Source organism: Sceloporus undulatus, chromosome 1 (assembly GCF_019175285.1).
Source record: "Sceloporus undulatus isolate JIND9_A2432 ecotype Alabama chromosome 1, SceUnd_v1.1, whole genome shotgun sequence".
NCBI lineage: Eukaryota > Metazoa > Chordata > Lepidosauria > Squamata > Phrynosomatidae > Sceloporus > Sceloporus undulatus.
Genome location: NC_056522.1, coordinates 141,921,165 through 141,943,711, shown reverse-complemented (window position 1 = coordinate 141,943,711; position 22,547 = coordinate 141,921,165). Strand labels below are relative to the sequence as shown.

Sequence of the window (22,547 nt, the reverse complement as noted above, 5' to 3'; positions counted from 1 at the left end):
AGCTGCAGCTGGTTGTAAAACAAGTTACTATTGTTTTTCTCATAGGCTATGACTTGCAGAAATCATTTGTTTTCACTATTTAAGGAAAGTAGGAACTGCTTGCATTTGGTCCCTTTCCTTGTAGAGGAACTGAAAACTATTTTAAAATAATCAGGATGTGAATTTCTTGATGGCTCCTATCCACTAACAGTGTTTCTCCCCCATTCATTGTCTTTCCACTGTTTAAAGCTAGTGAATGTATGAAGATTCTTATCTGTATACATCACATGTTCAGCATTTACAGCTCAAATAGTATACTCACATACAGTATATCTAAATTGTAAACTTGCATAGTAAACTCACATTTTATAAGCAAATACTTACGTAATCTAATATTTGTAGAATTTTCATTGAACCTTTGGATCCAGTTAACAAATGCTTGAAAATATTTTTGGCAAATCTGAAAAGCAAACCTTGATTTTGCCACTTTATATAAAGAATGCCATGTTACTACACCGTTTTATTTGATAGGAGTTATTTGCTACACCATTTTATTTATTTAATGAGCATCCATGGATTTTGGTATGCGGGTGTGTGTGTGTGTCCTGAAATCAAACCCTGGCAGATTCCAAGGGACCACTGTAAATGACAGACCTCTCCTTCCCCGTCAGTATTCTGCATGTGTCGTGACAAACTGAAAGGAGTCAGAATAGTAATCTAATACCAGGCTACTTTAAATGCCCTGCTATAGAAGAGGTAAAAATCACTATTTCTCTCTCTTTTAGGATAAACAATGGAATCCTTGGATAAAACAATCAATAGCTATCTGGATGTTTGGCTTGGCCCAAGAGGTATGTACTTTGAGAAGGACTGAGCTATTCAGATTTTAGATTGGGGTGGCTTGATTCAGCCCTCCAGATGTTGTTGGTCTGCAACTCCCAACAGCTATAATTCACATGGCCCCAAGTAAGGAAAGCAGCAGTTGTAGTCTGACAACATCTGGATGATTATCAGTGCTTTTAATTGTTTTTTTTTAAATCTGTGACTTTTATTAGAATTCAATAATGCTCTTGCTCCATAGAGCCTCTGTTGAAACCTTAGCTAGTCTTTTAATTTGAAAAAGTGGCATATAATTTTAAAAATAAGAGCTCTCCCAAACCAAATGCAGAAGCCCCCCCCCCCCCGAACAAAACTCATTAGCATTGTGAGTGAATAGCTTACTTCTGCATTAGATCTGCTATCCTTTGGCTTTGCTGGATGAGACTGATGGGAGTTGCAATCCAACATGAAGTGGAAAGTCACAATTTACCCAACAGTATCTCAGAACTAGTGCTGTTCTGTCTCAGTAGGTGTTGTTCCACGGACTGTGTGAGCTCTCTCTCTCCGTGTGTGTATGGATATGCCTTCCTATTAGACATCCTTCTGTGTTAGTGTTATCTTTCATCAGAACTCCCCAGGAAAATCCACTCATCTCAGCCTTGTCCAAAGCCAGCTCATGCTTGGCTTGGTATAACTGGCACACAAAATGTGAGTCCACATGTTCTTATTACTTTACAGGCCAAAATGCTCTACTCAGTGGTTGCCAACCTTTGGTCCTCCATTTATTTTAGACTTCAGCTCCCAGAAGCTCCAGCTAACTTGGCCAACAGTCAGGAATAATGGGAGTTGAAATCCAAATAATCTGAAATATCAAGGATTGCGAACCACTGCTATACTGGTTTTCAGTGTCGGCATAGAAATACTTATATGAGGAGCTGTTCATATTACTGGCATGCATAAAAACTCAATCAGTTGATAGAGTCATAAACAGCTTATCAGTTTCACAGCAAATACTGCAATTACTCCTCGATTAGTAGATGTTAAATAATTATGGATGCAATCCAAAGAAATTAAGTACAGTGCATCCTCGCCTTACGTGGGGGATCCGTTCTGGATCCCGCCACATAAGGCGAATTCCGCCTATGCTCGAGCCCCATTGGAAACAATGGGGCTCGTGCGCGGCGGTGCGGGCGCGTGTGGGGCGCAATGGGCACACGCGCCCATTCAATTGAATGGGACGCGCTGCCCCTTCTGCCCTGCGCGCGCCCCGCGGCTTGAGCGCTTATGCTCAAGGCCGCGTATGGCATGCCCGCGTATGGCGCGGGCACACTGTACAGTGAAAAAGATTTGAGCACACATTGTAAGTTTAACGGTACTGCATATACTTTGTGTGGTACGGTTCCTAGGTTTTATTCCTGGCATGACCTCTTAAAGGGTTCTGAGACAGCGTAGTTAGGAAAGAGTTCTATTTAAAACCTGGCAAGACGTCTGTTTGTGAGAACAGATACCAATAAGCTAGTTCAGCCTAAATTCTGATTAAGGGCCGGAACAGATGGGTATGAAGGGGTGGCTTGAAGCTGCCCCACCCAAGATATCTTGGGGCTGTGGCAACCACATTCCATGGTCCCAATCCACCGGGGAGCCAGTCCAAATAGAAGTGGAAAAGATCCACTCCTATTTGGGTCAAGTTTAAGGTGCCCCGCTGAAGCTCCAGGGTGGCTTCTGGGTGTGTGTCATCTAAACATCACACTCCCAAGACGTCGTGAAGCTGCTGCCATCTGACTGACTGGGTGGCTTCAAGATGCCTTGGAGCATGTGGCATCTAAACACCATGCCCCCATGCTGCTGGGAAGCCAGCTTTTAGGGCTGGTCTGTGCCGGCCCTAAGACAGCTTCACAGGCTCATATAATTAACACTCATGCACTAGGATTAAAAAACAAATTTGGCAACCATTTGAGTGTGTGGGATATATTCTGACCCCAATGAGAAGTTCATTGTATGTGTATAGAAGGGTACAGTTCAGGATATAATGTACACTTTTAAAATGTCTTGGTCCCAGTGAGAGTCCCAATGTCTTTCCCTCCACCCTCCATGGACCTGAGCACTCTCTACCTTCCACCCCCCATGGGCCTGAGCAGATGGGTCTGGGGACTTGCCCAGGTCAGGACCTGAGTCCTGAACTGGATAAGTCCCTAGACTGGCACGGAGGCGAGTGAGTGTTTTCCTATTTGTCTACTGCTGTGCCATGGGCCTGCTACCACCACACACCCCTTAACTTCCTCCCTCATCACCTCTACTGAGAAAAGCCTCATTGCAGCCTCTTGATGTGGAAACAGGGTGTCTGGCTACACCCACATGGCCAGATGCCCCCTTTCCATGTCAGAGGCCATGGCAGGCATCTTCTCAGTAAAGGTGACAGCAGAAGAAGGTAAAGGGCACATGGGGCCATCTAGTCTGTCAACTATTGCTGTGGAGTTTTCTGGAAACTCTGCAGCAAACAGTGGGTATTTTTGACCTGTGCTAAGGCCCCTTTAAGCCACAATCATACTGGGACTGCTGGATCAGTGTCTAGTCTGCCCATTCCCAGCCTGGGGGTATTGGTCTGCGTCGTCCAGACAGGATGGTGCGAGGCAAGGGTGCGCACAGACTCCGTGTTGACTTTCCTCAAATGAGGATATCCTACTAACAAGCAAAACATTGTTAGTAGGATGTTTTGCTTGTTAGCAGGATATCCTCATTCTTCTTTGCTGTCTCATAGTTTTCCAAATCATGGCATAAGACATTTTTTGTCCCAATATGCCAGATTGGCTGGAACGAAAAAGTACCTTGGTGCAAAAAAGCAATAGATTCGCAGGGATTTTGTTGCCCTGGCTGCCACTTGTGTGTTAAAATACAACAACACCCAAAGCATGATACATGGAAGAAATTTGATAAGGTTTGTTTTCAAACACATCTGTTCAAGTGACAGTGTTGTATATTTTAGGTCTATTTTGACTCTTGAGGATGTAAATGCATCATCCTGGTACTTAAGGGTTAATTCTGCCATCCATTGAATGGTAACCAAAAATGTTCAACTCTTGTTTGGGCCAAATTATTCAACTCTTGTTAGAGTCTCAAGTCCCAGTTCTAAAATATGAATATCCAAAGTACAACTACCTTTCTACAAGTCAGTAAAACTGAAGAGCTCAAAAAAGCTCTGCAAACAAGGGAGTCCAAACCTATTTAGAAAAAGTAATAATTCTGAATACTCATTATTTTGCGACAGGCCTGGCAGTTTTAGACTGTCAAAATAAGTCAGACAGTAAGGTTGACTATTAAATGGTGAGTCGGGTAGCTTGGCCCTCATAAAATCTCTTTTTACATTTAAAAACATGAAGCAGTAACAAGGTGGGTGGAGAGAGAAGTTGATTGAAAGGAGAGAACAAAAACTAACTTGGAACAGAAGCACCTGGCTTCAAGATATGAAAGATAAATATGAAGACTGGTGTATCAAATGCTCCTTTGGGGAACAGCAGTTTGTGAAGGGAACATAATTAGTTGTACTACCCTTAGCAACAGTACAGTTAAATTAAACCTCTCTACTTGTGTCTGGCGATTGCATAATTTAGAACAATTATCCTTTCTATTTACCAGCTATTATTCCTTCGGCTTTTGTTGCTAAATCCTGGCTGAAGATTGGGGCCAGTGGTGAGGAATCCTAGCATGGGGTGAAGTTATTGACCCCTTTATTCTGGCATATTGATGCTAAAACTGCTTAAAGAACTTCAGGGCAGAGTTGTTTAAAGTTCCTTTTTTTAACTGTATAACTCAGAATCCTCTGGGTAGTATGGTCCCCAAAACATCTCCCCAAAAATAACTTTTCCAAGTTTTGCTTTAGTGTTTCTACGCACTTTGCAACCACTTCCCCATCTTTCTTCTTTGCAACTACTGTATTAAATTGACTCATTATGTTGTCATTATGTTATGTTAGATACATTGAATAAAATATTTGCTGTTTTTCAGATCCCAGAGTGAAAGGATGGCTTCTCCTGACCAACTACACACCTACTTTCATTTTCTCTGTCTTATACTTATTAATCGTATGGTTAGGACCAAAGTATATGCAGAAGAGACAGCCATTTTCCTGCAGGGGCATTCTAGTCATCTATAATATTGGACTTACGCTGCTGTCCCTCTATATGTTCTATGAGGTAAGAAAGGAGAGAGCAGCATATTTTGTTTCAGTCTGTTCTCTATTTACCCGTGCAATATTTGCTGTCCCACCCCCCGTAAGTAGAATAATAGAATCATAGACTCGTAGAGTTGGAAGAGATCACAAGGGCCATCCAGTCCAACCCCTGCCATGCAGGAACTCTCAATCAAAGCATCCCCAACAGGTATCCATCCAGCCTCTGCTTGAAGACCTCCAAGGAAGGAGACTCCACTACACTCCGAGGGAGTGTGTTCCACTGTCGGACAGCCCTTACTGTCAGGAAGTTCCTCCTAGTGTTGAGGTGGAATCTCTTTTCCTGGAGCTTGCATCCATTGCTCCGGGTCCTAGTCTCTGGAGCAGCAGAAAACAAGCTTGCTCCCTCCTCAATATGACATCCCTTCAAATATTTAAACAGGGCTATCATATCACCTCTTATGCATTGATACAATTAATGAAAATTGATAGAATTTTTATTCTCATAAAATGAATACAGTGATCCCTCCATATTTGCAGGGATTGGGGTGAAGAATCCCCAGAAATGTGGAAAAGTACATATATATTTTTAAAAAAAAAACACTATTTTTTTTTTAACGTGAAAGAACACCTGTTTAGGAATCAAGTCATTCAGTTCACCTCTATGGTTAACATCTGCCAGAATCTTGCTGGAGGTCCTACAGATCGCCAGAGAAGTATTTTCTCTAGAAACTCTAGCACAACTCTATGGTCAACATCTGGCAGAGGAGGACGTAGAGATTCCTAGAGAGAACATATTAATCAAAACCGCAAATAATCAAAGCCACAAAAGTCAAAGCTGCAAAAGTGGAGGGCCGACTCCTGTGTGTTTCCTCTTGTCCAATAAAGCCAGTTTCCTCCAGTGTATCTAACGTACCTACTTCATACTTCATCATATACAGAAGACCTGGTCCTTGCCCAGATAGCAGGAAACTGTGTGAATCTCTTCCAATAGGAATGGAGAAAGACGTCATCATTTTGAAGTCCAGCAGCAAGAATGTCATTGTTGCTTTATTGCCTGTCCCCCTCCCCCAACAACTTTGGATATAAGGCAGGATATAAATATTTTAATAATAAAAATAAGTGGAATTTACAGTATATGGGGTCTTCCTAATGCCCTCTTCACACATGCCTGTTCATCATTTGATAATTGCAACATCTGACAATACCTTGAATGTTTGAAAGACCTATCTTGGACCAGACATCATCAGTAGATTTTGTTCACCTCAAACACAAAAATTTTCCAGGGGAGTTCAAATAGGCACCTGTAATTCTTTGATCGCAAATCAAATGATGCATGTGTATATGTGCACTAATCCTTTGTAGAAGAGAGGGAGACATTAAATGGTGAAAAGTGATCCCATGCTGGGAGAAAGACAGGATATTAAATTTAAAAATTAATTTAAATTAATTAGTTTAATTTAATTCACGGAAATGAAAGGAAGGGAGAGAGGGAGGGGGAGAGGGAATCAACATGGAGGTATTGCTTGAAAATATCCAGCTTTTAAAGTGCCTTCTCCTTAGGGTGAAAGTGGATACATCAAACCATTGTTTAAAATGTTTTATCTGGTGCTTATGTCATAGTAGATAGCAGGAGTGGGAATCATGCAAGCTTTGAGATGTAGTTGGACTGCAGTTTCCCAGCATCTCTCATTGCTTGCTATGCTGGCCAGGTGCTACTCAATTTTCAGTCCAGCATCTGGAGGGCTACACAATTCTGTAACTGCCATAGAGTAAATGAAATCCAAAAGCTACTCTGAGCAAGTGCTCAGAATACTCTTCACTCCTTGTCAAATGATACACATGCCATCTTCCCTTCCTGTTGAATCACTTTTCCAGTTCAGCCTTGAAGCACAATCAGATTTGTTAACAAACAAGTAATTTTGGCATTTAGAATCCATTGTTGTTTTTGGATTACATGCATGTAGATTCTGTCAAAAGGCTGCAGCCATTAAAATACTCCCATTAAAAGGAGGGAGCTGTCATGTGGATGAAAAATGCCCAGAGGCAGGTTTGGCAAGCATAGAACCACTTCTTGCTGTGGGTAAACTATAAACCCTTCACACATACACCCCCTTTTTTTTTTAATAGAAGGATCTCCATTTCTGATATGGTTTCATTTCCAGTATAAGAATCAGTCCATGACGTCTGGAGGAACAGAAACTCTCTTTCCTTGAACTAGGTCATTGTTAAGATTGACATTTTAGAAGTCATAACCAAATACTATAACATAAAAGCTAATGCTCCAGGAGAGATGTTGATGTTTTCATATTAATTTGTTACTTGATAAAAGAAGAAAAAACAGTGAGTTTGATTCTCCCCCCCCCCCCCCCCCCAAGATCATGCTAGTACTGTACCCATGGGAGAAGAACAGGGGAAGCGTTCAGGGATGTGATCCCCGATAGCGCAATTAGCCGAGTTTAAGGATGCAAGAAAGACACTGTCCCTCCTTGTGATAATCTCCAAAGAGAGCACCAGCTCCTCAGGCAATCCATTCCATGCTGGAACAGCTTTTACAGCCAGACATTCCTCTAGACGGAATCTCTTTTCTTGTAATAGTTGTAATCATTCACACTTAGAACTCTTAGATTTGCTCTGTTTTGCTATTTTTCTTGCCAAATAGAAGGGGATACTTCTACCGTCCTGTCAGACTGCTGTTGTGTTTTGATGTTTAATCATACAATCTTTCCTAATGTAAATAAAACCATTATTGTGGACTGCCCGCCTTTCTGTTTTAGGTATAGTATTCAATGATCCCTAAAATTACATTGCATGCAGACCAAAAATGTCATCTCCTACATACTGTTGCAAACTCCCAGAATTGCTGCTGTACTATTGTAGACAGCCAGAACTGCTTTCTGGTGGCATATGATCAGGGCTGCATCACTTATTTGTACAGTCAGGATCAGTTGAAAGAGTGGGCTTTTCAGTGGTACCATGTTAGCTAGCCCTTATGTCACGATGGTGTTTTGAGGTGTTGGGGAAAGAGGTATTCTCTTGGTGAGCATGTGAATGCCCAAAGTGTGGGGAAATGTTTGCTTTTTTGTTTTTTAGCCAGAACTCACAACTAGCATTAATCAGCTCACTTTATCTATAGTCTGAAGGCATGTGATGTTGGAAAGTGATTTTGACTTTAGCTGCTATCTAGATAGGAATGTGATGTAAGGTGCTCTCAGACGGCTCTTTTCAGAGGAGGTTAAACCGCTTTGTGGACAAAATGGCTTAGAACAGGCGTTGAGGTGGAATCCATCTGGTGTACCTTTACTGACAGTACTCTTCCATAAGCAGAATGGAGAGTGGCAGAGCATGCGGTGATTTCCCCTCTCTTTTTGTTTCCTAATCTGGTGGGTTAGTGGGTGCAAGGAGGAGGGGGAATTGGTGAGAACTGTACCTCAGAAGCTTTCCACTGTCAGAGAGAAACTAGAGCCACATCTGCATTGAGGAAAAGAAACGCTTCCACCCATTCCTGCACTGACCTGTTTGGATGATGCATGGAGCCAAAACAGGTGAAACATGGATCTAATCCACACTCCAGGGTGATTCTCTGGAGTAAAAAGAGTCCCTAGTTTCTCCAAATCAGGGTGGAAACTCTGGATGCTCTCTTGAATGTGCGGACTGTGTGCCAGTGTGGGATGGGGAGGGAGCATTGGCCGGCAGAAGAAAGAATTCAGGGCAAGAGTTCAGTTCAGGGCAAGGTGAGCCACTGAACTCTTCCTGGCCAGAAAGTCCAACTCCCACCAGAGCACTTTCACTTTCAAGTTCATGGTGTTCCTCCAGCACAATTCCTTTTAATGCTTCACATTACTTGAGAAATGGTCTAATAATTGAGCAGATATGAGAGGAGCAGTTCCTTTGTTCTGAGATGATTAGCCTGTGTTTACTTTTCCACTTGTCCATATTTGCTGGGTCAAAGTAGGTGTTCAAGTGAGATAACAGCATCTGCGGTATGCATTCCAGATCCAAATATTTTGGCACTAGTGTAGATGTGTTCATTGTAGTGAATTACTTCTCTCTTCAGGAATGTCTTCCTTCCTTTCATGTTTAGTTTACCCATAATGGCAACAAAATGCCTGAAACTGATGTATTTCTTTCATTCAAAGCCCATTTTGCTTTATATAAAATTATACAGTTTGGAGTTGAAGTATATTGCTGTTAAGAGTTAACAATAAACTGATACCTGCTCTCCCTTTATGGCAGATAGAGAGGAATTTGTAGTAGTACCCAGCTTTTCTTGTTGTGCACATTCAAGCTGATTCCAGGTTGTGGTAACTCCTATCTTGAGATTTGCTTGGCAAGATTTATTCAGAGGAGGGTTTGCCATTGCCTTTTTCTTAGACTAAAGCAGGGGTAGGCAACCTTTTTGAGCCGGGGGCCGGGTTGCTGTCCCTCAGACAACAGGGGGGCCGGAGGCAAATAAATAAATAAATAAATAATTTTTAAACAATTAAATAAATAAATAAACTGGGACAAATGTAGGACAACATTTTCAAATGGAGGACTTTTATTTTAAATGGAGGGCACACGAAAAAAATTGTTGATTTTTTAAAAAAATGTTAATATACATTTATGTTTCTGAGGCTTCTATAGACAATTGCCCGCTCTTGCCCCCTCACGCGAGAGGCTAAAAGCCCCGGTGGCAATCGGCGGCAGGACTGGGCTGGGGCCGATCCCAAGGCCTCGCCACGCCAGATTCGGCCGGCGGGCCGTAGGTTGCCTACCCCTGGACTAAGGGAAGGTGACTTGCCCAATGTCACCCAGTGGGTTTCCATGGCTGAACAGACATTCAAACACTGGTCACCTGGAGTCCTAGTCCAATGTTCAGACCACTACACTACACTGGATCTCATACCCATGCATAGTCTTGGTTAACAAAATTTGGGTTGGAACATCACTGAGGACTGGGGTGGGGGAATCCCTGGTGGTTGGCTGACCATTGGCAAATCATGTCCTCATAGCCACTGCTGCCCTGGATCCCCACCTTGAAATGTCAGTTCGACAGCTATAATTAAAGGTGGGATCCCATTTCTGCTGCAGAGCAGAGGGCACACCACCAGCCTGTGTCACCCATCCCATTATAAAGGTAGAACATGAGTGTGTATGCTACAGGGAAATGTAGTGAGTCTGCCCACCACTACTGTAGATCAAACTGCATGTTCCTTCTAAAATGTATAATGCAGAGTTTCCCTCCCTCTACTCAAAAATGAAAGACCCCATCTGAGGACACACACTATGGTTCCTATCCAGACTGGAATGGCGGAAGTACTGGATGCCTGCAATTTCTGTATGAAGAAAGTATCCATTGAAAGGAATTGAAGCTCTTTTCTTCTATTGCACTTTTAATCTAGCTTCTAAATAATATTCTCTGGGGTGGCATGCAGTTCGCATGGGTGACACAACTGGATTGGAACCACAAAGGATTAAAGTATTAAAGACTCCTCCCCTTTTCTGCATGCACGGTTTCTGGGACATGTAGCCCAAAATACTACTACGGCATTCTGGTTGTTGCAATTTGAAAGTAGCTTTTCCAAGCCTCTGAGAGTCTGAGTCATAGTAATTTGTGTCTAAATGGTGCACAGTTCTGCATTCTGTAGAGAAAGTTTCAGAACAGAACAAAGCATGCAGTGACATTGTTTCCATAGAGCCTGTGGCTAATTGTCCATAGAGGACAATTAATAGTTAAGCCCTTGTTTTCCTTGTGTGTCTGAGTCTCTCTTCTCATCTCAAACATGAAAGTATTTGTAGTGGAATATGAAAATTTGGAATGGAAAGCATTCCATATTGTAGCTTGGTGCTAAGGAGAACATGCAAAGTAAATATTACTAGCAGTATTTCTATAATAAACATTCAGTATTTTTCAAGAAAAGCATTTTAGTAGAAATGCTGCATGTTGCAGTTATGTTCCATTAGCAATAAAAATAAAATAAAAATAGATTAGGGGACTATCTTTGTTTACTTGTAGTTCACTTATTTGTTTTTGGAAAGAATGTAGGGACCCTTTATAGGCCCCCTTATAACACTGACTGCTGTAATGCTGGAAATGCAGCAAAGAAACGTATCCCATCTGGCAGGTCAGTGTTCCCAAGCACACAAAAGAAGAAGGATGTGATAAGAAATGTTTTTAAAGCAATATGTTCCTGTTTCCTTTCATGACACAATTGCCGCAAAACAATGTGTGATAATGTCATAAGACAAGAGTATGATAATGTTGTAAGACAAGAGTTGGCAACTCCAAAATGGGGATGGGGGAATGATGGGTCGTGTGGTGGCCATTTCTGACCTGTCCCCAACTCTACCAGCTAACCGGCAGCCTCCAGTAGGGAATCTGACTCTCTCAAAGGGAATGTGACTCTCCACAGACAAAAGTTTCCCAGGATCAACCCTACTATTAGAAAGTGTGAGATGGCTGCCCCAGGCAGCAAATTTATGATGTCATGAACAGGAACAAATGGTTGTGTACAGTTGACCCTCCACATTTGCGGCTTTAACTTTTGAGACTTTGATGATTAGCAGATTTGATTAATATGTTCACTTTAGGAATCTCTTAAGTCCTCTAGCGCAACTCTGACAGAAGGTGACCATAAAGTCACACTGGAGGGCCTAGAGATTCCTAAAGAAAACACTTATCTAGGCATCTGTAGGTTTTCCAATGCAATTCTGTGGTCAACTTCTGCCAGATGTCGGCCATAAAGTTGCGATGCAAGACCTAGAGAGTCCTAGAGAGGTACCCTCTCAGGTTAAAAAAGGAGTCGTTTTCTACAGTATTTGTGTTTCTTTTCACTTCCATGGGAGTCCTGTGCCCCTAACCTCAGTGAATGTGGAAGGCCCACTATAGTTTGTTTTCATTGTATTTTTACTGCCAGTAATAGGGAGATGTGTTTGTGGGCTTTTCAGTCTCAGGTGCCAAGGTAAACTTGGCTGGCTTTGCATCATGTCCGCCCTGACTCAGGTGAGTATATGGGAGGGGAACCATTTACCGCTGTGCTGTCTTTTGCTTCTTTGCTTTTGCCTTAATGATGGCTGTGAAAGTTCTCCACCTTAAGCCCTAAGGGCTCGTGAATAAGCCCATAGTTCCTTCATTACTTCACATCTTAAAAGTTTTAAGTTGCAATAATGCAGTCAGTAGTGTTAACAACTAACTATTTCTTTTTTCATCAGCTGGTGACGGGAGTGTGGGAAGGAGGATACAATTTCTTCTGTCAGGATACGCACAGTGGAGGTGAAGCTGATATGAAGGTAACATTATGAGCTGACTCTGCTGGTTTGCTTTGCTACTTAGATTGAGAGGGAAGGACAGTACTGAAGGACAGGTACTCTTTGTTATTAATGCAGCTCAAGGAAAGGCATGCTGTAACTTGGATGCCATGATAGCACTTTGAAGGAAAAAAACAATTAAGACAGTAGAATTTGTCAGGAACAGTTAGTATTGGGTCTCTAAATCAAGACACATGTATACATAAAGGAGAGGTTTTGCACACTGCAAATGTTTAAACTGTCAAGGAGTCACAAAAACTGTAATTTACTGTATTTTTTTGAGTCATACTTATATATTTTCAAGTTGATATGTCTAGAATTCCTGGCTTAAACCTTTCCAAGACTCTGAGCGGAGGACATCTGTTTAGGATGTTTGAATATTCTAGTTCTGGACCACTTGTGTCTTATGTACTGTAATGAATATACCACATTGCACTTAACTAAAATAAGAAGGGAAAAATTGGCAAACCTAGTGTGGAAAAAGTCAAAATGTTACACAAGACTGCCTGACAGTATCCAATAAACAAATCTCTCTTACAAAGTAATTTTGACGTCAGCCTATAATAGGGGGGAATTAACTTTAAAACATGAAACTATATTTACTTCGTCTTCACTTAGACTATAATGCTTGAAAATCACACTACCTATTACAACTGATGAAAGAATATGAATCCTAATCACTTAATTCCCTTGTTTTCCATTCTTTTGTATCATACCACTAAACCCTTCCAATGAAACCCTTAACTGACAGTTGCCTGTGACAAGTTTTAAATGGAAAAACATTAATAACTAGAGACAAGGAACTCATATCCCTCCAGAGAATACTGTGAGACAGATGAACAGTGTATTGTTCATTGTATAATATGATAAAATTGGATCACACACAGCAGCAGTATTTGAAATCTGAGATGAAACAAGTGAGCCCACTGCAAAAGGCTATGTTGCTGAGACAGCAAGAACATCGTCCTGCAAAGGCTCCAGCACAAGGCCCCAGGTAGCTCATTGGTGACTTATAGGGAGAAGCTTCAAGGAGAACAAAATGAAGGTGTTGCCCTCCACAATAAGATGTCTGCGCCTCCAATGAAATGTCCCTTCAGTCCCCAAATTTCTAGCTTTAAGACATCAGACTTCAAATTTACTAAGAGAGCATGAACACAGCAAATATTCTGAGAATATTTCTAAGGCATGAATATATTTTCAGTGTCTCAATTCTCTGCAATGCTAGGAATTTGGAAAGAAAATTTCATGGGGGAAATAATTATTGTTTGGAGGGACAGTGGCCTAATTTCTCACCTACCCACCTACCAACCTCTGGTAGCTACATCCCTGTTGACTTACCATCCCTGGAATATCAATGGGTGTAGATGCAGCTATACCTCATGCTGTATATACTCATGTATAAATCTAAAAATTGATCGATGCATGCCCTAAGCCCTGGTTCTGGTGCGAACAGTCCAGATGATGTCAGACATTTTCACCAGAACCAGGGTATAACATTCTTAAAATGAATTTTTAAAACTTAACTTCTGGGAAGATCTGGAGCCCTTCCATTTGTATGCCAGGGTGACTGTCTGCATGGGTGTTCCACTCAGCCACTGCTGTTGTCACCAGTCTCTCACTCTGAATTCAGAACTAAGTGTCCAGCCATGTAATTGAAGATGGACACTTTGTTCTGGCTCAGAAGAGAGGGACCCACAGTGGAAGTGCCAGGCAGCTCAAGAGGACATCCATGTAGACAGCCACTCTGGCATGGGAATAGAGGGCCAGATAATGGAGAGATCTGAGCTTGAGGGCAGGATACTCTGGGCTGCCCCTGGAATATCCTGGTCAGTGCAGACAAGACCAAAGGCAGGAGGTCACTTGGATGTTGTACAGATGTAAGAACTGAAATGAGCAGTAGTGCTCTGGTATAGAGGGGTATGCCTATTCATTTTTCTAAATCCCATCCCCCCTCCATATTCTCACACTTGAGTTTAATAGTTCCTGGAACATGATCATAACATACATTAGCATGTTTGTGGATTCCATGTAGTGAACCATTTTACATGAATGCCTGTGGCTTCTTGAAGAAAAGTTTTTCTTCTTTCACATTGGTAGTCTTCTGTGCCTTATTCTTTCCAGCCTGAAGAAAGAAAATTCCTTTTAGGGAATACAACAGCAGTACCTTCTGTTTCCTCATATGCTTATTCAAAGATCACAGAAGGAATATAGAGATTAAATAGCTCTCTTGTGTCTCTCAGAGCACCTGAGGCACACTTTAATAGGCACATAAAGGATTGTGGCTTTTGGTTTAGTCAAACCATAAGCTTTATGGCTGCTGTCCCGACAACTCTTGTAGGAATGCCCAAGGTCTTGGGCCCACCCAGTGGAGCATCTAACTTTAAATAGCAGTATTGCTTTCTTTGCAGTGTTGCAAACTGGTTGGAAATCACTGACAGAGGCTCTCCTGGATTTGACAGGAACCTTGTTCTCCTCCATAACTGGAGCTGCCAGGCCCTGAACCAGTGATGTTCTGCATGAAAAGTTACATGCTCCACCACTGTACTGTAGCACATCCTTGTGGAAAACAAACAAACAAAAACAACCAGTAACAGCAACTAAAAATTAATCATTCAAAATTCAAGGCCCCATTTAGATCACAGAGTGAATTATACAGTTCTCTGTGCTATGGAGGGGGAGGGGGGGAGGGACTAGAATCCTCTTCAGGTAGAAAAAAACAATATTGGAACAGCACAATGAGTCCATATCTCATGACAGGCTATTATACTGAGGAGGCTGACTCTGTGTTTTGGTTTTACCCCAATGATCTGTCAGCACACTTCTAATTCCATCATTCCTTTCTACTCCTGTGCCTATCTACAAAGTGTGGAACCATCCCACCTCTGGCAGATACTGTCTCATACTGATCATTGATCACTAGGATTTTGTGGGGAAGTGGTATTAGATTTCAGGCCACCAAAATTTGACATGAGCTCTTACTCAGTAAGTCCTTGTGGGACAAATGACTGATGTTTCTCTCCCCTCCCCCCCTGCCTCTTTTTCATTAGATCATACGTGTCCTCTGGTGGTACTACTTCTCAAAGCTCATTGAATTCATGGATACAATCTTCTTTATATTACGAAAAAATAACCATCAGATCACAGTTCTTCACGTCTACCATCATGCAACTATGTTGAATATCTGGTGGTTTGTTATGAACTGGGTGCCTTGTGGCCACTGTAAGTATTCTTTTAACTCAGAGATGTGGAAACTCTTTCAACCCAAGAGAAGACACATTTGGGGGCTGCATTCCAGTGTTGGGAGGAACCAAAGGCAAAAGCTCAAATCCAAACTACCCCCATGTTTTGTTTTACTTTTCAGTTCGAAGCTCTTAGTGAAAATAACTAAGCCTGAGGAGAGGTTTCTGGAATGGGGAAAAGGCCCTACAAGAGCTGGGAAAATATATAAATGCAGGGGTAGCTGTGTTGACCACAAAACAAAATCCACAATGGAGATACTTTAATTTGGCCAATCAAAAGGTTCAAAATAAATCACATTAGCTTTCAAAACTCATCACAAGCTTTTTAAATGGCAAAGATGGTTAAAAAACAAAAGGCATTCAAGAGAAGGAATGGTCAGTTTCATGGAGAAAGAGACATGACCATTTGAGAAACTTGTGCCACTTGATTTGGATGCCAGGATTTGACTCCAGGACCTGAGGTTCCTTATTCTAACTGTTCTTGTGATGGTGGGAGTAGACCTGTGTGCATTTTTTATAAGGTCCATTTCATTTTAAGAGGGTGTATTGAGGTATGTATACAAGTAGGCTTTTCAGGAGAACAGTGGCTTTGTTTGGAAGGCTTTTTGGCAGTAATGTCTGGAATTCTACATGCGCTACTTAGTTACATAACTCTCTCAGTTGCAAAGCTATGTAGCTTCTCTTGATTTATTCTCCTCCAAATTTACTTTACTGAGCATCCAGCTGAGTGTCCATTCTGCCAGCAATTGTGGATGGGCAAATGATATTTCCACCCCTTGCATCAGCCAGCAGGGCTGTAACAAAGAATTGCAGCAGAAATCTTGCATCCTCGCTGGCTGGTGGGAAGGCATGGAAAATCATCTATCCACACCAAATCCCTGGAAAAATAGACCCCCTTCTCTCCACATGGTTGATGACCATTAAAGTGGGACAGGAAAGCAATTACAATCATGGCGATAGTGTCACTATCATGACTACACAGAGATGGTGAATATAGATCTGCCATGGATTCAAAACTCCAGGTTATACATCTGTAAATCTAATCCTGATGTTTGACCAATATTATGCAATTTATTGTTGATACTGTGTATGTGATCTTACTTTGTTGTCAGAAACTCTTCAAAATCCAGTCCAAAGCTTCCATCCTGACATGCAAAACTTTGATTATGTAGACGTGAAAACTGACATTTGATAAACATGGGCCCATTAGGCTTCTGGTCATGAAGACACTCTTCAGTTTGTTTCATTATGCAGGTGGCAATGAAAAATGATGCTTCCTTCCTTGTCATTATTTTGTTTAGCTTTACATCTCATCAGCTATATGTCTCCAGCAGTGCTGTTGCTGCTGTTTTGGTTTTAGTTAGGCACCAGACTCCCCAAAGAATGCCCCGTGGAAGCTGCCAAGAAACTCTTCCACATGGCACTGGCTCCCTGTGGGAACACCAGAACACTTACAAGCTGTTTCTTGTATGGATGCCCATGCAGTTTGGCTTCTCTTTCAGTGGTCTAAGAATATACAGGACTGGCATGAAGTCGTGTCATGGTTGCGCCAGTCCAACACAAGGGAGAACCAAGGAAGCAGATACATCATTGTGGTGCTCTGCCTGGATCCGGAACTGTGCACCCAAGATGCTCCAGGGCAATGGACATCTGGATGGAAAGCATCAGATACAGTTCTCTGGGCAAGCTCTACATTATGGGATGGAGAGCAGTGGCCCACCAGATGTTTGGACTCCATCAGCCCAAGCCAGCATAGCCATAGATGAAGGATGATAATTAACATCTAACAATGTCAGGAGGCTTGGGTGGGCTTTGGCCAACCTTTCTTTAACTTGTAGACAGAAGGTTCACTTCTGCCTGTACTCCTGTGTAGAAGTGAGCATCCCTCACCATTCTTGCAAGCTGTATGTACATTGCCAGGTGTATTGGGATACGTGGCAATTTGTACCACCCTCTGAAAAACACCATCTGAAACATCTGTTTGCAGAAACCATGCAATAATTAAAGCACTGGTGCCCAATTTATATAGCAGCCGTGACCTTAGACATCTGTGCTGATTGCAGCTTTTTGCATTCATTTGTTTTTATGCTAGTATGTCGAGTTTTGTTTTGTTTTAAAAGTTTGTAGTACCATTAACTTTTAGTATGCTACTGTAATGCAGGCTATTTCAAAAGAAATTAATGACAGCTTCTTTTCTTTCCACTTGTAGCCTATTTTGGTGCCACTCTTAACAGCTTTATTCATGTCCTCATGTATTCCTACTATGGATTATCTGCTATTCCATCTATGCGTCCATATCTCTGGTGGAAGAAATATATCACTCAGGGACAGCTGGTGAGTAGTCAGGTGTTTGTAGTCTCCCCTGCATTTTTTAATGGAGGCTCACCAGTGCCAAGGGAGGAGGACCTATTTTCTTTTATGATACAGTAACTCTGTAAAGTCAGTTTATTGTATAAGCCTGCAGTTATAATCTGAATCATGCTCCAAGCAAAAAATATTCAGTGTAACTTCCTCTTCTCTGACACTTAATAGCAGAGCTGCAGTATGTTTTGTGGTGCACAGCACCCACCTGGAAACCTCTGAAGCCTTCACTCCCCCCCATTTTTAAAAAGTGATCCCAAATTGTCAAAAAAACTGAAACTCATTCAGACCACCAAAATGTGGTTTTAACAGTTATGGCTACTCACTACTTTCCAACCACCACCACCAACAAACAAACAGGGGGGAAAAGACCTGCAGAAATTGATCATATTTGGCCAATTCTAGGATCAGTTTAGGGGAGGGGTGCAGGGGGGAAAAAACACAGTAGTTCCCCATCCATTTTTAATAGCAGTCTTTAGGAGATACAAGGCCTCTAATATGTATCTCCTTAACTCTGCTGCTTTTGTGAGGATCATCTTCTTTATTCCATGTCCCGTTTGCCAAAACAAATAGGAAAGCTTGTAAGCTGGGGTGGGAGCCATTTTTGCAACTAGGGCTGCTGCATGTTTAGGCATAGATTGATCAAAAAATGCAATTCAGAAGTGGAAGCAAAGGTATGTAATGGGCCAATCACTGCTCCAGGCAGCATTTGGTGGCATTTTGCAATGGTGGGTCCTATGTCGTGGTGATGGTGAATCCACTCTGGGATGTGGCCTGATGTGTTTATCCAAGTTGCTGAAATTATTCTGGGGAGAGGATTCAGTGCTTTGGATGATTTTGTTGAAGTCAAGACTTAAAACTAAAGTGGATTCATTGTGGAACCAACTCAGAAGCCAGCAGCTGCCACTGGCATTTTGGTGCAGTTTGGGGCATTTTTTGCCCATTTTTTTTATTTGGGGAAAGGTTCAGGGGCTGGAGGCTGGAAAATAGATTTGAAGTTGCATGTGGCCCACAGTTGTTACTTTCCCCACCTTTGTGGAACATCCAAGAGTTTAATTTTGCACTTTGGAGCACATGGAGGTCAAGAGAGCATCTTGGTCAGTACATTTAAACTGAAATTTCATGTGGCTCGACTTTCTGTTGGCCTCTTTATCTTGTTAGCCTCAGTTATGTTTCTGCCAAGGGGAGAGCAATGTCTTTTTAAAAGGTTTGCCATGTTGGTGATCAGTTGCAGACTGATCACTAAACTCTATAAAAAGTGCTCCTGTTGTGGCACCACAGAATGATGCCCCTGCTTGTTTTCCCATATATATATAAATATATATATATATCCATCCCTAATGCCTCTGCCAGTTGGGACTGCCTTTTCATCAAATGCAGCAAATTGGTAGAGGGTAAACTGTATCACCTGATCTGCCGTCTGATGATCAAAAGACAATCCTCAACGTGGCACGCAGCCAACATTACTGTGGGAGCAAATTCAAAAAGGACATCTTTGCATTCATACTTCACAGGAAACAGTTCAAATGTACTTGCTTGTTGTGGATTTCTTCTCTCACCTTAAACTGACCTTTCATCCTCCCTTTCCCTCTCTTATAGATTCAATTTGTCCTGACAATCTTCCAGACAAGCTGTGGAGCTGTTTGGCCTTGTCGATTCCCTATGGGATGGTTGTACTTCCAGATAGGCTACATGATCTCCTTAATTATCCTTTTTACAAATTTCTATATTCAGGTAAATTCTGTATTATTATTATTATTATTATTATTATTATTATTATTATTATTATTATTATTATTATGTTTTACAGTGCTGATGCTGTTATCACTGATTTTTTTAGTTGATATTTAAAATTTCTAAAATCTTTAACTAATTGGCAGAAGACATATTGCCCCCACCATCATCCCACTCCTTCAGTTTTGCAAAGGGATCTTGTAGCCACTCCTAGCATAAGGTTTTGTAGAATTTGCCTCCGCCCGCCCCCCTGCCATATTCAGCAGGTGTCCAGTCAACACATGGCCCAATCCCCAAGTTTCATGTGAAACAGTCTGGACAACATCCAGACCCTTCAGCACCAAACCAGGGGTATACCCTTTTCATAATGGTGTAAAATAAGTTCCTGTTTGCTTCAGTCCAGGATTCACTTACTTAAAGGTCTGAATAGAATATTTCTAAGAGCCAATGAGAACACCATTGCCTTCCATACTATGTGCTAATTGCTAATCTGGTGCTTATCCCCGAAAAGCCACAGAAGCACCAATGGGCAGGTCTTCGTCTCATTAGTTACATATATGTCCCACTTCATCTATAGTGTTTGTGGCTCTCCTTTTTTCTCATTTTAACCTCAAAACAGCCTTTTGAAATAGTCTAGAAGGTGAGAAGGGAGGGAGTCATCTAGTACATTTCATGGCTCAGTGATGACATGCATCTGAACCTCCTGAATCTCAACACGCATGCCATGCCCCAATCCCAGCAGGTCCACGGCACAAAAAGAAGCCACAAAAAGCAACTTCTTTTTATGTCTCAGAAGGGGCACGATAGCTGCTGGCTCTGTGGCTTTTCGGCACTCCTGTGGCACAGCACATGTACACACTGCACCAAGGGAGCACAGTGATGCCTCCCGTCATGTGGTGGGGTATGCGGTGTCACGCCAGCATGGGGCAGAATCGGGGCATGTGGTGTGCAGTCGCCATGCCCCCCACTCTGCCCCAATGCTGGCATTTATCGCCAGTCTGTTTAGGGACTGAGTACAGTAAAGAGCAATTTCCTCTTTTTAAAAATACTCCCTATCTGTTCTCCCAAATGGTGGAACACAGTAAGTAACACAAGAAAATGTGTGTGTGTGATGAGAGAGAGAGAGAGAGAGCGCCTATGGGAAACAGTGCTTCTTGAATGACTTTCAACTGTCTTATAAACTTCTGCACTTTTTCAGGTAATTTTTCAAACTATCATTTGGAAGATTTAAGAACAAGCAGGCAGGGGAGAGATTGGAGAGAGGATTTAATTTGCAGTTGTCCACAAGCTACAGTTTATTGTTTGATTTAGGTATGGAAAGCAGTGATTTGTGCAAACCATAGTTTGTTGCCAAACTAGGATATGGACCTGGATGTGATCTTTCATAGCTCAATATAGCCTTTAGTCAACATAAAGGAATGGGTGAATGCTTGTTAAGTAACTACTGTTAAATAACAGTTGTTAACTCAGCTAACGTGCTCCTTTTCCTTTTGTTGCTGAGGTAAAAGATCACTACTGACCTCTGTGTGTATGTGTGTGTATGTGTTTTAGACTTACAACAAAAAGGCACCCTCAAGAAGGAAAGAGTATCAGAATGGCTCTACAGCTGCTGTGAACGGGTACACAAATAGCTTTTCTTCCCTTGAGAACAATGTGAAGCAAAGAAAACAAAGAAAGGATTGAAGACCAAACTAAGAAACCATTTTGATATTCCAGGCAACAACAACAACAAATCATCTGATTGTAAGCACAATATGTGTTGTGCACTGATAACTCTTGACAGCTACTGTAACTATTCCTGCCTAGAATAGTATTGATTTATGTAGGACTTTAACCAGTGCAAAACATCCTAGAAACTATCCATAGGCTAAAGCTGATGATGCTGATAATACTGGGTGGTCACAGACCCAGGGATAAACTGTGGAAGGGAGTATTATTGTAGTATATATATATCATATATACATATATTTATGTATGTATATGTATATATGGAGACACTGCTGTTGCCTTACTAGTCAATACGATAGGTGCTGAATTATGATTCACAACTTCAGAACTGTAATCCAAATTCATATTTTTTAACTGTAGATAATGCATGTGATTGTAATTTGTACAATGAAGTTGTTCAGTTTTTTAATTTTTATTTGTCCAGTAGTTTAAAAACACACATGCCTTAAATTGAAATAAAAGCAGGGCCCAAAACTTAATACTGGTTTGAAAGTGTCTAGAAATTTTTCACTTCTCTTTGGGGAACAATTACTTATGCGAGACGGGTTAGACTGTGGTACAGATACCCAAATACCAAACACACATGTATAGTGTGAAGTCGAAGGCTTTCACGACCGGCAGCCATAGTTTTTTTGTGGGTTTTTTGGGCTATGTGGCTGTGTTCTGAAAGAGTTTATTACTGACGTTTCACCAACATCTGTGGCTGGCATCTTCAGAGAATGCTGGCATGGAAGTGAGTGCGGTATATCAGTGGCATCACTAGGGGGTGCGAGGTGTGTGGACCACACAAGGTGTCACCCTAAAGGAGGGTGACACCACTGTTCCTCAAACACCTACCTTTTGGCAGAAATGGGCTGTGGCATACATCTGCTTCCCTTTAAAACGATTTAAGAAGTGGTGGGAGTGGGGTGAAGTGGAGTGGGAGAAGAAAGGAGAGGCTGTAGTTTTTTTTTTAATTTCAACATTTCAAATTTTTAATTTTTTAAAAAATTATTTTTCCAACTTTCTTTAAAAACATCACACTTTAACCCAATCTTCACTATGTATATGTAAATACATTTAGGTTGGGCATATAGTAGTGTAATTTGAAGATATAATTTTAATTTTGCTAGTTGTTTATGTCACAACTACAGTGTGCTCTTGCCTTACGCAGGGATCGTTCCGGACTCCACCGCCTAAGGCAAGTCCCACGCATGCTTGAGCTCCATTGAAACTAATGGGGCTTGTGCATG

At 41.6% G+C, this 22,547-nt stretch overlaps 1 protein-coding gene across 1 annotated transcript; it reads left to right on the top strand.

Annotated features, from left to right (window-relative positions):
• The first annotated feature begins 764 nt into the window (after window positions 1–764).
• On the top strand, window positions 765–21,794 carry ELOVL5 (ELOVL fatty acid elongase 5). The gene is made up of 7 exons (XM_042477462.1): window positions 765–830; window positions 4,801–4,988; window positions 12,158–12,235; window positions 15,301–15,472; window positions 17,702–17,826; window positions 19,453–19,587; window positions 21,139–21,794. The coding sequence occupies exons 1-7, from the start codon at window positions 773–775 to the stop codon at window positions 21,268–21,270; spliced, it is 888 nt and encodes a 295-aa protein (XP_042333396.1). The 5' UTR covers window positions 765–772; the 3' UTR covers window positions 21,271–21,794.
• The last annotated feature ends 753 nt before the right edge of the window (window positions 21,795–22,547 follow it).